The 17,660-nt window shown below is 52.7% G+C and overlaps 1 protein-coding gene across 1 annotated transcript in view; it reads right to left on the bottom strand.

Moving 5' to 3' along the window:
• LOC142740348 (FH2 domain-containing protein 1-like) overlaps positions 1-17,660 on the bottom strand; it is a 64,756-nt gene that overhangs the window by 22,816 nt on the left and 24,280 nt on the right. The window contains exons 2-4 of the mRNA XM_075849897.1: positions 6,103-6,634; positions 774-835; positions 587-689 (exon numbers count right to left, since the gene is read on the bottom strand). Of these exons, the coding sequence (XP_075706012.1) occupies positions 587-689; positions 774-835; positions 6,103-6,546 (609 nt within the window). The 5' untranslated portion in view covers positions 6,547-6,634. The remainder of the gene's footprint in view (positions 1-586; positions 690-773; positions 836-6,102; positions 6,635-17,660) is intronic.

Genomic DNA, 17,660 nt, shown 5'->3' on the forward strand with positions numbered 1-17,660 from the left:
ACCAGAGGAGGTAGGTAAGGCCGGACCATCATACTATATACACCAGAGAAGGCCGGACCATCATACTAGAGAAGGCCGGGCCATTATACTATGTACCAGGGAAGGCCGGTCCATCATACTGTATACCAGGGAAGGTCGGACCATCACACTATATACCAGGGGAGGCATGGAAGGCCGGTCCATCATACTGTATACCAGGGAAGGTCGGACCATCACACTATATACCAGGGGAGGCAGGGAAGGCCGGACCATCATACTATATACCAGGGGAGGCCGGACCATCATACTATACACCAGGGGAGGCAGGGAAGGCCGGACCATCATACTATATACATGGGAAGGTCGGACCATCATACTATATACCAGGGAAGGCCGGGCCATCATACTATATACCAGGGGAGGCAGGGAAGGCCGGACCATCATACTATATACCAGTGGTCATCCCATTATTGGATGGTATTTAGTAGGAGGTCAGGTAGGAGTCTGTTGGGAACTGTTCCTCTTGTGAGAGTCCATAGAACGGTTCGATCAGTTTTTGATGATCTCTGCTATTGTAGGTCATGTCTCTACGGCACCAACCACTTACCTCATCCTTTTCTGGGAGCAGTCGCTGTAGTTCCCCCAACTTCTCTGCACCAAAGTTGGATCCCACTCCGTGTTTTATGTCTGCAATTAAGACTTGCACAGGTCTGGAGAAATTCCAAAATAACAAAATTATGAAGAAGAAATCCAAACGGTAAAGACGATCAAACACAAATGTGACCAGGACTCACCTCTTAAACTGTTTCAAGAAGATTCCCAGGTTCATACTCTTCTTGGAATCCAAAAGACTAATCTACATATAAAAACAACAAAACATTTACCCATCACAAGGTCATAAACTGCTAGAGACACCGACCGAGAACGTGCGAGGGCCCCAGGAGTGGCGAGGGCCCAAGTCACGAGGCCATAACATCACCAGAGATCCACAAAGTGAATTCCCGCTTCTTATCATTAGGTCATTTTTATGTTTTGGGCAGATTCATTTCTTGATCTCTCCTTATATCTCAGTATCAGAAGAACTGATCTGCTCCATAGACCGATGTACTAGGACGTTACTCAGCGCTCCATAGACAGATGTACTAGGACGTTACTCAGCGGCTCCATAGACAGATGTACTAGGACGTTACTCAGCGCTCCATAGACAGATATACTAGGACGTTCCTCAGCGCTCCATAGACAGATATACTAGGACGTTCCTCAGCGCTCCATAGACACATATACTAGGACGTTCCTCAGCGCTCCATAGACACATGTACTAGGACGTTACTCAGCGGCTCCATAGACCGATGTACTAGGACGTTACTCAGCGGCTCCATAGACAGATGTACTAGGACGTTACTCAGCGGCTCCATAGACAGATGTACTAGGACGTTACTCAGCGGCTCCATAGACAGATATACTAGGACGTTACTCAGCGCTCCATAGACAGATGTACTAGGACGTTACTCAGCGCTCCATAGACAGATATACTAGGACGTTACTCAGCGGCTCCATAGACCGATGTACTAGGACGTTACTCAGCGCTCCATAGACAGATATACTAGGACGTTACTCAGCGGCTCCATAGACAGATGTACTAGGACGTTACTCAGCGCTCCATAGACAGATGTACTAGGACGTTACTCAGCGCTCCATAGACAGATATACTAGGACGTTACTCAGCGCTCCATAGACAGATATACTAGGACGTTACTCAGCGGCTCCATAGACCGATGTACTAGGACGTTACTCAGCGGCTCCATAGACAGATGTACTAGGACGTTACTCAGCGCTCCATAGACAGATATACTAGGACGTTACTCAGCGCTCCATAGACAGATATACTAGGACGTTACTCAGCGGCTCCATAGACCGATGTACTAGGACGTTACTCAGCGGCTCCATAGACAGATATACTAGGACGTTACTCAGCGCTCCATAGACAGATATACTAGGACGTTACTCAGCGCTCCATAGACAGATATACTAGGACGTTACTCAGCGCTCCATAGACAGATATACTAGGACGTTACTCAGCGCTCCATAGACAGATATACTAGGACGTTACTCAGCGGCTCCATAGACCGATGTACTAGGACGTTACTCAGCGGCTCCATAGACAGATGTACTAGGACGTTACTCAGCGGCTCCATAGACAGATGTACTAGGACGTTACTCAGCGGCTCCATAGACAGATATACTAGGACGTTACTCAGCGCTCCATAGACAGATGTACTAGGACGTTACTCAGCGCTCCATAGACAGATATACTAGGACGTTACTCAGCGGCTCCATAGACCGATGTACTAGGACGTTACTCAGCGCTCCATAGACAGATATACTAGGACGTTACTCAGCGGCTCCATAGACAGATGTACTAGGACGTTACTCAGCGCTCCATAGACAGATGTACTAGGACGTTACTCAGCGCTCCATAGACAGATATACTAGGACGTTACTCAGCGCTCCATAGACAGATATACTAGGACGTTACTCAGCGGCTCCATAGACCGATGTACTAGGACGTTACTCAGCGGCTCCATAGACAGATGTACTAGGACGTTACTCAGCGCTCCATAGACAGATATACTAGGACGTTACTCAGCGCTCCATAGACAGATATACTAGGACGTTACTCAGCGGCTCCATAGACCGATGTACTAGGACGTTACTCAGCGGCTCCATAGACAGATATACTAGGACGTTACTCAGCGCTCCATAGACAGATATACTAGGACGTTACTCAGCGCTCCATAGACAGATATACTAGGACGTTACTCAGCGCTCCATAGACAGATATACTAGGACGTTACTCAGCGCTCCATAGACAGATATACTAGGACGTTACTCAGCGCTCCATAGACAGATGTACTAGGACGTTACTCAGCGGCTCCATAGACAGATATACTAGGACGTTACTCAGCGGCTCCATAGACAGATGTACTAGGACGTTACTCAGCGCTCCATAGACAGATGTACTAGGACGTTACTCAGTGGCTCCATAGACAGATATACTAGGACGTTACTCAGCGCTCCATAGACAGATGTACTAGGACGTTACTCAGCGGCTCCATAGACAGATATACTAGGACGTTACTCAGCGCTCCATAGACAGATGTACTAGGACGTTACTCAGCGCTCCATAGACAGATATACTAGGACGTTACTCAGCGCTCCATAGACAGATATACTAGGACGGTTACTCAGCGCTCCATAGACAGATATACTAGGACGGTTACTCAGCGCTCCATAGACAGATATACTAGGACGTTACTCAGCGCTCCATAGACAGATGTACTAGGACGTTACTCAGCGGCTCCATAGACAGATATACTAGGACGTTACTCAGCGGCTCCATAGACAGATGTACTAGGACGTTACTCAGCGCTCCATAGACAGATATACTAGGACGTTCCTCAGCGCTCCATAGACAGATGTACTAGGACGTTACTCAGCGCTCCATAGACAGATATACTAGGACGTTCCTCAGCGCTCCATAGACAGATGTACTAGGACGTTACTCAGCGGCTCCATAGATAGATATACTAGGACGTTACTCATCGCTCCATAGACATATATACTAGGATGTTACTCAGCGCACAATTCTGTACTTATTTACAATAAAGAAGCAAAATGGTGTTTGAGGATGGATATTCACTTTTTGCAGCACAGCAGAAAAGACGCGGTTGACCATAAGGGCATGTTCACACGCAGAATGCTGGCACCGCCGTCACCCTCCTCTCCTCCCCCCTTTTGGCACCGCCGTCACCATCCTCTCCTCCCCCCTTTTGGCACCGCCGTCACACTCCTCTCCTCCCCCCTTCTGGCACCGCCGTCACCCTCCTCTCCTCCCCCCTGCTGGCGCCGCCGTCACCCTCCTCTCCTCCCCCCTGCTGGCGCTGCCGTCACCCTCCTCTCCTCTCCTCCCCCCTGCTGGCGCCGCCGTCACCCTCCTCTCCTCCCCCCTGCTGGCACCGCCGTCACCCTCCTCTCCTCCCCCCTGCTGGCGCCGCCGTCACCCTCCTCCTCTCCCCCCTGCTGGCGCCGCCGCCACCCTCCTTTTCCCTTATGGCACCCTCCTCTCCCCTGCTAGCACCGCCGTCACCCTCCTCTCCCCTGCTGGTACCCTCCTTTTCCCTTCTGGCACCGCCGTCACCCTCCTCTCCCCCGCTGGCACCGCCGTCACCCTCCTCTCCCCCGCTGGCACCCTCCTTTTCCCTTCTGGCACCACCGTCAACCTCCTCTCCCCTGCTGGCACCCTCCTCTCCCCTTATGGCACCGCCGCCACCCTCCTCTCCCCTTATGGCACCGCCGCCACCCTCCTCTCCCCTTATGGCACCGCCGCCACCCTCCTCCTCTCCCCTGCTGGCACCCTCCTCTTCCCTTCTGACACCGCCGGCACCCTCCTCCTCTCCCCCCTTCTGGCACCGCCGGCACCCTCCTCCTCTCCCCCCTTCTGGCACCGCCGGCACCCTCCTCCTCTCCCCCCTTCTGGCACCGCCGGCACCCTCCTCCCCTCCCCCTTCTGGCACCGCCGGCACCCTCCTCCCCTCCCCCCTTCTGGCACCGCCGGCACCCTCCTCCCCTCCCCCCTTCTGGCACCGCCGTCACCCTCCTCCTCTCCCCCCTTCTGGCACCGTCGGCACCCTCCTCCTCTCCCCCCTTCTGGCACCGCCGGCACCCTCCTCCTCTCCCCCCTTCTGGCACCGCCGGCACCCTCCTCCTCTCCCCCCTTCTGGCACCGCCGGCACCCTCCTCCTCTCCCCCCTTCTGGCACCGCCGTCACCCTCCTCCTCTCCCCCCTTCTGGCACCGCCGTCAACCTCCTCCTCTCTCCCCTTCTGGCACCGCCGTCACCCTCCTCCTCTCCCCCCTTCTGGCACCGCCGTCACCACCCTCCTCTACCCCCTTCTGGCACCGCCGTCACCCTCCTCTACCCCCTTCTGGCACCGCCGTCACCCTCCTCTACCCCCTTCTGGCACCGCCGTCACCCTCCTCCTCTCCCCCCTTCTGGCACCGCCGTCACCCTCCTCCTCTCCCCCCTTCTGGCACCGCCGTCACCCTCCTCCTCTCCCCCCTTCTGGCACCGCCGTCACCCTCCTTTTCTCCTCTTTTAAATATGGAGCGGTGACATTGTTGCTGCAAGTGCTAAGAAACCAGATGACTGCTAGAAAAGCTCTGAGCTGATGACAAGATCTTTGAAGCTATTTTTACTAGACAACGCTGATATAAAGTGCTTGGCATTCTGCACAGCCGGTGCCGCAGCGAGGAGTCCGGAATTGTACCGTTACTCCCCTGGTTATGGACTCCACAAGTCTAGGTTCCCACAGCACACAAAAATGACGCTGTGGAACGGACCTAAAAATCTGTGCCAAATCCCTAATGAAATACACAGTCATTTAGTAGTGGACGTTATCTGCAGATTTTCATTGTCGGAGGCCCAGTATACAACCATTAAGATTTCTGCACCATCAGGAGGGGACAAATGACAGTTCCAGCAAATGTAAGGCCGTGTCCATTGTCTCCATTGTTCCTGACCACGTCGCCTTCAGAGCAGGAGAAGATAAAGAAAGACCCTGCGACCTTCTGCTGGATGCAACCAATTCTCCCACCATGCGGCTTCTCTACCTCAGGCGGCATGGCCGGACAAATGATCTGGAGACGGGGAACTGGAAGGAAGACCTACGTGAGCTAGAGGGGATAGAGAGCAGACTTGGCCTGTCGGGAGGTAGGTTCATCTTGTGTATCAACTGGTTAGTGAAGTTAGTGACAACCCCCCCCTCTATATAATTCCCCTCTCAGTACGTCACCCCACCATGGTGATAGAAAAAGATTAGATGAATACTCTGCTTTTTCTGCAGAAACCGCGCCCCCTCCGGTCTCTGCTTGTGTCCGTTATTGCCGCCTTAGGCAGGAGCCGTTTCTAGGGGGTGGAGAGCAGACCCTTCCTTGTAGCCTCATACAAGAAACATTTGTCATATTTGATTTAGAGAGACTTTCCCACAACTCAATTGAGAGCGGTTTATATAAAAAAGTAAAAAAACTAAATACTAAGAAAAAAGTATAACCCCCAACCTCCTACCTCCTTCATGTCCAGCTCCGTTACACCTGGATGGCCTCGAGATTTGAAGCTTCCTCTCGGTTTACGAGGTTCATCTCTCTGACCAAAAAGTTCCTCCATGTGAACAATATCTATTTGTAGACCGGCCCCCTGAGGGCCACAAGTCCAGAGATTACGGCCCCCCAAAACTCGTTCCGTAGGCAAAGCATCCCAGTTGAAGTTGCGTAATTTAGGTCTGCGCTGTTCTAAGCGCGGTAGTGGAGTGGCGGACAGCGATATAAGTGGCGGAGGTGGTGGCAGCGTGAATTGTCCAGGTGGAGGAGGTGGTGGAGGCAAAGAAAGACTCATGGATACATCATACTGGAGAGAGAAGCCACCAACTGGTAGGGGTGGGGGGCATGGGGGCAAAGGTGGGGAAGGAGAGTTCCGTGAGGTTACCATGGAAACATCAGGTGTCTCATCCATCTGCACCGTAGTAAAAACGAGGACCGAGTGGCAGTCTTGTATACAGCGTGGCGGTTACTCAGGACATTCTCACGGTAAAAGCTCCAGGCTGTGAATAAAAAGCAAAATGGCGTCACTACAAACCAGCAGACGAATCACAAAATACTGCGGGATTGGATACACACTAGAGGGGGGCCGGGATTGGATACACGCTAGAGGGGGTTCCGGGATTGGATACGCGCTAGAGGGGGGTCCGGGATTGGATACGCGCTAGAGGGGGGTCCGGGATTGGATACGCGCTAGAGGGGGGTCCGGGATTGGATACGCGCTAGAGGGGGGCCGGGATTGGATACGCGCTAGAGGGGGGCCGGGATTGGATTCACGCTAGAGTGGTTTAGGGGTCACTAGGGGGGGAACAATGCCCTTGTATTCGACTACTGTAGCATTTGGAATCTATTCCCTTTCTTGGCAGATAATATCACCAGCGACATCCAAACCACGCAGCGCTCCGACCCCATGACCCTGCCGGCTGATGCCACGTATAAACTAGTGGTGCCACTGCTCTTAGATAAATTGGATACAGATAGGCTTAGATACAGCAGCTCAGCAGACAGTACCAAACAATAGGATTAGATACATGCGTACCTCCCAACTTTCAAGTATGGTGTCGATGCAAGTTTTTCCTTTTAAGCCACACCTCTAACCCCGCCAAATCCCCGCCCAATCCCCACCCGGTACAGCCCACACAGTACAATGCTCCATAGTGCCGCAGTGCCCACATATAAAGTGCCAGTGCCCATGTAGACGGTGTCATACTCCTTGAGGATAGCGCCACCCGGCTGTAGATGTGGCTCATGACCACGTTGTAATATTAGCTTTACCTTTATTATATTCCAGTCGATATCTATGCCCAGGAAATTATTGGATGCTCCCTGGCCGGGCTTTGGGGGGTTCAAAATAGATGTTGGATAAGACAGTGGCGGTGCCCTCTTCCAAGATGTCACTCGCTGCATCCAAAGTGAGAATTGCACACGCGGGAATGGACGTTATCTGTCATGACGCACACAGACGCGGGAATGGACGTGAAGAGGAGGCTGGACTGCAGCCCAAAAATCATACGGGGAAGCCTCCATGACCGTTATAGTAGGGGGGCGGGGGTTAATACTTTGGGTTACGTGCAGGGCAGGGGATAGCAGGAGTAGAGGGATGGGTATGCTGTTCTTCCCGCTGTTTTCGGCATTGGTTGGAGCCATCTGCAGAGGTCAGCGGTGCCTCCGAGCTGCTTTACGGCTGGAAATAAATAGTTGGTGGTTGCCGATGGGTAACTCAAGATAAACCGGAAAAGAACTTCAAGGACTTCCCCTGCTGGACTTTGTGTTATTTTAGGTTATTATTAATGTGGTTTTATTTGCATTCTGACCTATGTCGGGTCATGTGAATTATAGAGGGAATTCTTTGGTTGAATTCCTGGTGTTTATCCGAATGTTTCTGATTAAATTGCATTTTCTAAATGTTGTAAATCAATAAACGGCTTCTGTGGCCATTTCACATCCATCCTCTGTTGACCCGTGTCTTTCTGAAGTTGGGGGGGATGAAAGGGAAAATTAGAAGGTTCAAGATCACACGACTCTACTTAAGCAGGTTATGTAATGTACGGCCGTGCGCGAGGACAGCGTAGGACGCGGACAGCCGGCCCGGCGAGGATAAAATCATCTGCTTATAATCTTCGGTACGTCTTGTACACCTGATGAGGTAGCGCTCACGTGAAGTCACAGATATGCTGCCGATCCTGTTGATTGACTGATTAATACCAGCATAACACTGTATACACTTCATATGTCCCGTCTACGTATGATTATCCTATGGACACAAGATTTCACTATTTCATACGGAACGCTTAGAGTTAGATTTAGAGAGTGAAATACGTATAAATGCGCTCACATCGTCCCACTGTTACGCTGTGGGAGGGCTTGCACGTAGCTCACATGGTCCCGCTGGGGGAGGGCTCGCACGCAGCTCGCATGGTCCCGCTGGGGGAGGGCTCGCACGCAGCTCGCATGGTCCCGCTGGGGGAGGGCTCGCACGCAGCTCGCATGGTCCCGCTTGGGGAGAGCTCGCACGCAGCTCGCATGGTCCCGCTGTTACTCTGGGGGAGGGCTCGCACGCAGCTCGCATGGTCCCGCTGGGGGAGGGCTCGCACGCAGCTCGCATGGTCCCGCTGGGGGAGGGCTCGCACGCAGCTCGCATGGTCCCGCTGGGGGAGGGCTCGCACGCAGCTCGCATGGTCCCGCTGGGGGAGGGCTCGCACGCAGCTCGCATGGTCCCGCTGGGGGAGGGCTCGCACGCAGCTCGCATGGTCCCGCTGGGGGAGGGCTCGCACGCAGCTCGCATGGTCCCGCTGGGGGAGGGCTCGCACGCAGCTCGCATGGTCCCGCTGGTGGAGGGCTCGCACGCAGCTCGCATGGTCCCGCTGGTGGAGGGCTCGCACGCAGCTCGCATGGTCCCGCTGGGGGAGTGCTCGCACGCAGCTCGCATGGTCCCGCTGTTACTCTGGGGGAGGGCTCGCACGCAGCTCGCTTGGTCCCGCTGTTACTCTGGGGGAGGGCTCGCATGCAGCTCGCATGGTCCCGCTGTTACACTGGGGGAGGGCTCGCACGTAGCTCACATGGTCCCGCTTGGGGAGGGCTCGCACGCAGCTCGCATGGTCCCGCTGGTGGAGGGCTCGCACGCAGCTCGCATGGTCCCGCTGGTGGAGGGCTCGCACGCAGCTCGCATGGTCCCGCTGGGGGAGTGCTCGCACGCAGCTCGCATGGTCCCGCTGTTACTCTGGGGGAGGGCTCGCATGCAGCTCGCATGGTCCCGCTGTTACTCTGGGGGAGGGCTCGCATGCAGCTCGCATGGTCCCGCTGGGGGAGTGCTCGCACGCAGCTCGCATGGTCCCGCTGTTACTCTGGGGGAGGGCTCGCACGCCGCATGTGGAATTAAACAGGATGCCCAAGACAGCGGGACACCACCCGGAATCCGGGACGCTTGGGAGGTATGGATACACAGCTCAGCAGACAGTATCACACATGATAGGATTAGATACAGTGGCCCAGCAGATAGTATCACACATGACAGGATTAGATACACAGCTCAGCAGACAGTATCACACAGGATAGGATTAGATACACAGCTCAGCAGACAGTATCACACAGGATAGGATTAGATACACGGCTCAGCAGACAGTATCACACATGATAGGATTAGATACACAGCTCAGCAGACTGTATCACACATGATAGGATTAGATACACAGCTCAGCAGACAGTATCACACATGATGGGATTAGATACACAGCTCAGCAGACTGTATCACACATGATAGGATTAGATACACAGATCAGCAGACAGTATCACACATGATAGGATTAGATACAGTGGCTCAGCAGAGAGTATCACACATGATAGGATTAGATACAGGGCTCAGCAGACAGTATCACACATGATTGGATTAGATACACGGCTCAGCAGACTGTATCACACATGATTGGATTAGATACACGGCTCAGCAGACTGTATCACACATGATTGGATTAGATACACGGCTCAGCAGACTGTATCACACATGATAGGATTAGATACACGGCTCAGCAGACAGTATCACACATGATAGGATTAGATACACAGCTCAGCAGACAGTATCACACATGATAGGATTAGATACACAGCTCAGCAGACAGTATCACACATGATAGGATTAGATACACAGCTCAGCAGACAGTATCACACATAGGATTAGATACACAGCTCAGCAGACAGTATCACACATGATAGGATTAGATACACAGCTCAGCAGACAGTATCACACATGATAGGATTAGATACACAGCTCAGCAGACAGTATCACACAGGATAGGATTAGATACACGGCTCAGCAGACAGTATCACACATGATAGGATTAGATACACTGGCTCAGCAGACAGTATCACACATGATAGGATTAGATACACTGGCTGAGCAGACAGCATCACACATGATAGGATTAGATACACGGCTCAGCAGACTGTATCACACATGATTGGATTAGATACACGGCTCAGCAGACTGTATCACACATGATTGGATTAGATACACGGCTCAGCAGACTGTATCACACATGATAGGATTAGATACACGGCTCAGCAGACAGTATCACACATGATAGGATTAGATACACAGCTCAGCAGACAGTATCACACATGATAGGATTAGATACACAGCTCAGCAGACAGTATCACACATGATAGGATTAGATACACAGCTCAGCAGACAGTATCACACATGATAGGATTAGATACACAGCTCAGCAGACAGTATCACACATAGGATTAGATACACAGCTCAGCAGACAGTATCACACATGATAGGATTAGATACACAGCTCAGCAGACAGTATCACACATGATAGGATTAGATACACAGCTCAGCAGACAGTATCACACAGGATAGGATTAGATACACGGCTCAGCAGACAGTATCACACATGATAGGATTAGATACACTGGCTCAGCAGACAGTATCACACATGATAGGATTAGATACACTGGCTGAGCAGACAGCATCACACATGATAGGATTAGATACACAGCTCAGCAGAGAGTATCACACATGAAAGGATTAGATACACAGCTGTTAGGAGGTTTTTTATATTTGAGGTTTTTCTGTGAGATTTTTGCGTCTTTCGGTGTATTACAGACCTGTAACGTTACCTGGAATCTGTGAATAAGGAACCTCGGTGTATAATCAGAGAGGCACGAGGTACACAGAACGTTATTGGTGTATATTAGGCCTTGTTCACACAGTGCAGATTTTGTCAGTCTTTTCCAAGCTAAAAACCAGGAACAAAAGAGAAGAGGAGGAGGAGGAAGAAGGAAGAAGAAAGAAGGGGAAGAAGAAAGAAGGGGAAGAAGAAAGAAGGGGAAGAAGAAAGAAGGGGAAGAAGAAAGAAGGGGAAGAAGAAAGAAGGGGAAGAAGAAAGAAGGGGAAGAAGAAAGAAGGGGAAGAAGAAAGAAGGGGAAGAAGAAAGAAGGGGAAGAAGAAAGAAGGGGAAGAAGAAAGAAGGGGAAGAAGAAAGAAGGGGAAGAAGAAAGAAGGGGAAGAAGAAAGAAGGGGAAGAAGAAAGAAGGGGAAGAAGAAAGAAGGGGAAGAAGAAAGAAGGGGAAGAAGAAAGAAGGGGAAGAAGAAAGAAGGGGAAGAAGAAAGAAGAGGAAGAAGAAAGAAGAGGAAAAAGAAAGAAGAGGAAAAAGAAAGAAGAGGAAAAAGAAAGAAGGGGAAGAAGAAAGAAGAGGAAGAAGAAAGAAGAGGAAAAAGAAAGAAGGGGAAGAAGAAAGAAGAGGAAAAAGAAAGAAGAGGAAGAAGAAAGAAGGGGAAGAAGAAAGAAGAGGAAAAAGAAAGAAGGGGAAGAAGAAAGAAGAGGAAGAAGAAAGAAGAGGAAAAAGAAAGAAGAGGAAGAAGAAAGAAGGGGAAGAAGAAAGAAGAGGAAAAAGAAAGAAAAGGAAGAAGAGCATTAGAGAAGAGATCTATAAAGGAAGGAGTTATAGGTCGGCTCTCCTGGATCACATTCTGGTTCTGGCTGGAAACAACCGCATCCAAAAACTGCACAGTGTGAAAATGACCTTATATGTCCATGGCCTCTGAGGCAGCACACCCCCCCTCCCCCAGAATGCGTCTGTCTGTGGTAGATCGAGGCCACGTCACGTAGAAACAGAAAGGACCAGTGTGGGGGGGGGGGGGGTAACGTTCCCTTCATGCTCATGTTATGGAGGCGCAGGGTGCAGTAGTGACATCTGCAGCCCCCGGGCCCCGTCCACACAGCGCAGATCTCATTTTTCTGTATAATATCATTGGTTCACTCGAGCCGCTGTGTGAGATCAGAGGGATCCCTACCAAACTCAGAGGCTGCACAGTGCCATGATACAGCCGTGGGCATGGACCCTAGCGCCCCTACGTCCTGACATCTCTGACGCCACAAATACAGCAAATCTAAACAAAAGGCGCAGTTCAGCAACAAGTTATTAAAAAAAAATAAATATGTGCGATTCTGATTTTATCAGAGCAATAAACCGTGAAATACCGAACCGGATTTATATATACTGCCGATAAGCCACTGAGCAGAAGCCTCCAGCCTCACCATCTGCACCTGGCTCTCTACCGCCCCCAGGGGGATCAATTTCATCATGGCCACAGATAAATACCTTGCCCCCCTGCGTGGCCTGGATGACATCACCTTGGTCCTCTTCCCTCACTGCGTGGCCTGGATGACATCACCTTGGTCCTCTTCCCTCACTGCGTGGCCTGGATGACATAATCACCTTGCCCCCCCCTTTCCCTCGCTGCGTGGCCTTGATAACATCACCTTGGTCCCCCTTCCCTCGCTGCGTGGCCTGGATGACATCACCTTGCCCCCCCCTTACCTCGCTGTTTGGCCTGGATGACATCACATTGCCCCCCCCTTACCTCGCTGTGTGGCCTGGATGACATCACCTTGCCCCCCCTTCCCATGTGGCCTGGATGACATAATCACCTTGCCCCCCCCCCTTCCCTTGCTATGTGGCCTGCATGACATCATCACATTGCCCGCCCTTCCCTTGCTACGTGGCCTGGATTACATCATCACCTTGGTCCCCCTTCCCCCGCTGTGTGGCCTGGATGACATCACCTTGACCCCCCCCCCTTACCTCGCTGTATGGCCTGGATGACATCACATTGCCCCCCCCCTTCCCTCGCTGTGTGGCCTGGATGACATCATCACCTTGCCTCCCCTTCCTACGTGGCCTGGATGACATCACCTTGCCCCTCCCCCTTCCCTTGCTATGTGGCCTGGATGACATCATCACCTTGCCTCCCTTACTTCGCTGTGTGGCCTGGATGACATCACCTTGCCCCTCCCCCTTCCCTTGCTACGTGGCCTGGATGACATCACCTTGCCCCTCCCCCTTCCCTTGCTACGTGGCCTGGATGACATCACCTTGCCTCCCCTTCCCTTGCTACATGGCCTGGATGACATCATCTTGGTCCCCTTTCCCCCGCTGTGTGGCCTGGATGACATCACATTGCCCCCCCTTCCCTCGCTGTGTGGCCTGGATGACATCACATTGCCCCCCCCCTTCCCTCGCTGTGTGGCCAGGAGGATATCACATTGCCCCCCCTTCCCTCGCTGTGTGGCCTGGATGATATCATCACCTTGCCCCCCCTTGCCTTGCTGTGTGGCCTGGATGACATCACCTTGCCCCCCCCTTGCCTTGCTATGTGGCCTGGATGACATCATCACCTTGCCCCCCCTTCCCTTGCTACGTGGCCTGGATGACATCATCACCTTGCCCCCCCTTCCCTTGCTACGTGGCCTGGATGACATCACCTTGGTCCCCCTTCCCCTGCTGTGTGGCCTGGATGACATCATCACATTGCCCCCCCCACCCTTCCCTCGCTGTGTGGCCTGGATGACATCACATTGCCCCCCCCTTCCCTCGCTGTGTGGCCTGGATGACATCACATTGCCCCCCCTTCCCTCGCTGTGTGGCCTGGATGACATCACATTGCCCCCCCTTCCCTCGCTGTGTGACCTGGATGATATCACATTGCCCCCCCTTCCCTCGCTGTGTGGCCTGGATGACATCACATTGCCCCCCCCTTCCCTCGCTGTGTGGCCTGGATGATATCACATTGCCCCCCCCCCCCCTTCCCTCGCTGTGTGGCCTGGATGATATCACATTGCCCCCCCTTCCCTCGCTGTGTGGCCTGGATGACATCACATTGCCCCCCCCTTCCCTCGCTGTGTGGCCTGGATGACATCACATTGCCCCCCCTTCCCTCGCTGTGTGGCCTGGATGACATCACATTGCCCCCCCTTCCCTCGCTGTGTGACCTGGATGATATCACATTGCCCCCCCTTCCCTCGCTGTGTGGCCTGGATGACATCACATTGCCCCCCCCTTCCCTCGCTGTGTGGCCTGGATGACATCACATTGCCCCCCCTTCCCTCGCTGTGTGGCCTGGATGACATCACATTGCCCCCCCTTCCCTCGCTGTGTGACCTGGATGATATCACATTGCCCCCCCTTCCCTCGCTGTGTGGCCTGGATGACATCACATTGCCCCCCCCTTCCCTCGCTGTGTGGCCTGGATGATATCACATTGCCCCCCCTTCCCTCGCTGTGTGGCCTGGATGATATCACATTGCCCCCCCCCTTCCCTCGCTGTGTGGCCTGGATGACATCACATTGCCCCCCCCCCTTCCCTCGCTGTGTGGCCTGGATGACATCACATTGCCCCCCCCTTCCCTCGCTGTGTGGCCCGGATGATATCACATTGCCCCCCCCCTTCCCTCGCTGTGTGGCCTGGATGATATCACATTGCCCCCCCCCTTCCCTCGCTGTGTGGCCTGGATGATATCACATTGCCCCCCCCTTCCCTCGCTGTGTGGCCTGGATGATATCACATTTCCCCCCCTTCCCTCGCTGTGTGGCCTGGATGATATCACATTGCCCCCCCTTCCCTCGCTGTGTGGCCTGGATGATATCACATTTCCCCCCCTTCCCTCGCTGTGTGGCCTGGATGATATCACATTGCCCCCCCCCCTTCCCTCGCTGTGTGGCCTGGATGATATCACATTGCCCCCCCTTCCCTCGCTGTGTGGCCTGGATGATATCACATTGCCCCCCCTTCCCTCGCTGTGTGGCCTGGATGACATCACCTTGCCCCCCCTTCCCTCGCTGCGTGGCCTGGATGACATCACCTTGGTCCCCTTCACTCACTGCGTGGCCTGGATGACATCATCACCTTGGTCCCCTTCACTCACTGCGTGGCCTGGATGACATCATCACCTTGGTCCCCTTCACTCACTGCGTGGCCTGGATGACATCATCACCTTGCCCCCCCTTACCTCGCTGCGTGGCCTGGATGACATCATCACCTTTTCCCCCCTTCCCTCAATGCGTGGCCTGGATGACATAGTCCCTTTGCCCCCCCTTACACTTGACCTGTTATTCACCATCTCCCATAATGAAACCTAAAACCCAACATACAAGCCCCAGGGTTGTATCCCCAACTCTTACAGTGAATGTGGCCCCCTGCGGCCCCAGCATTACACACCTGCTCAGGGGCCCCATTGCCTTCTCCTCACAATGGCCGACAGCCTGGACTCAGGTCCTCATTCACCACCTTCACTTCCAGACACAGGAAATCCCAATCCCTGAGCTGAGGTCCATGTGCCGGTTGACCTCTGACCTGGAGCCTTTAACCCCGTAGTGGCCGGCACATTTTCTGCCGAGGTCTATGGCTGCGGAGTCGATGGTCCTGGGTCCACGTTTTACCTGCGCACGTTTGTCTCTTTCTGAGTCGGCTGCCATTTTGCTTTAGTCCTTATATGTGGCCCCCACACTGCCCACCCCACAGAGCCCCCCATCTCTCCAGACTCCTGGTATTGACTGGCCACCTGCCATGTCGCTCTCTGATTGGGTGGGTGAGGCAGGTGAGTAGGCCTGCACCGCTGAATAAGCTCTGCTCCATCTGCCATCCAGTCTTCTGCATGAGATTAGAAGGAAGGTTCTGCTTTTTCTCCCGGTTATAGCGCCCCTCTGCCCGTGGTTGTGTCTGGTATTGCAACCCATTCACTATATACTGGTCTGCAGAAAAGAAAAGTGGGTCCGTCCATCGAATCTCAAACCCCTTTAATCGTTTTATGACGAATTGTTTCAACTTTTTAATATAATTTCTTAATTATTCACCAGTCTCAATGTATCTGCTTCATGTCAGTGAATGAAAGCTTCTAATATTTACATGTAGAGGCCGAGAACCTTTCAGACGTAGCAGATTTGTGGGGGATTTCCTGGTCTGCAGCAGATGCAGGAAAAAGTGTGATATAATCTGCATGTAGCGCCCCCTCTGTATGGTGGGGAAGCTCTGCCACTACACACAATGCCCTCCGGTGAGAACGTGGTGAGATGGGCAGCGACCACAGCGACCGGAACGCAACGGCGGAGAGCAGCACTTCTAAGAATTGTACCGGGCGAGCAAACAACATACAAAAGACTGAGGGCAACGACTGCCACTGGGCAGCGCAATTATAATACAGCACCGGCTGACCAGCTGGCGACCACGAGCATCGTATTTATCCTTCGACTTTTCCAATTTTTTCACTGCCACTGTTATGGGGACATCTGTGGATGATACACTGTTATGGGGACATCTGTGGGTGATACACTGTTATGGAGACATCTGTGGGTGATACACTGTTATGGGGACATCTGTGGGTGATACACTGTTATGGGGACATCTGTGGGTGATACACTGTTATGGGGACATCTGTGGATGATACACTGTTATGAGGACATCTGTGGGCGATACACTGTTATGGGGACATCTGTGGGCGATACACTGTAATGGGGACATCTGTGGGTGATACACTGTTATGGAGACATCTGTGGGTGATACACTGTTATGGGGACATCTGTGGATCATACACTGTTATGGGGACATCTGTGGGTGATACACTGTTATGGGGACATCTGTGGATCATACACTGTTATGGGGACATCTGTGGGTGATACACTGTTATGAGGACATCTGTGGGTGATACACTGTTATGGGGACATCTGTGGGTGATACACTGTTATGGGGACATCTGTGGATGATACACTGTTATGGGGACATCTGTGGATGATACACTGTTATGGGGACATCTGTGGATGATACACTGTTATGGGGACATCTGTGGATGATACACTGTTATGGGGACATCTGTGGATGATACACTGTTATGGAGACATCTGTGGATGATACATTGTTATGGGGACATCTGTGGATGATACACTGTTATGGGGACATCTGTGGGTGATACATTGTTATGGGGACATCTGTGGGTGATACACTGTTATGGGGACATCTGTGGAGGATACACTGTTATGGGGACATCTGTGGAGGATACACTGTTATGGGGACATCTGTGGAGGATACACTGTTATGGGGACATCTGTGGGTGATACACTGTTATGGGGACATCTGTGGGTGATACACTGTTATGAGGACATCTGTGGGCGATACACTGTTATGGGGACATCTGTGGGCGATACACTGTAATGGGGACATCTGTGGGCGATACACTGTTATGGGGACAT

This window comes from Rhinoderma darwinii, chromosome 2 (assembly GCF_050947455.1).
Source record: "Rhinoderma darwinii isolate aRhiDar2 chromosome 2, aRhiDar2.hap1, whole genome shotgun sequence".
NCBI lineage: Eukaryota > Metazoa > Chordata > Amphibia > Anura > Rhinodermatidae > Rhinoderma > Rhinoderma darwinii.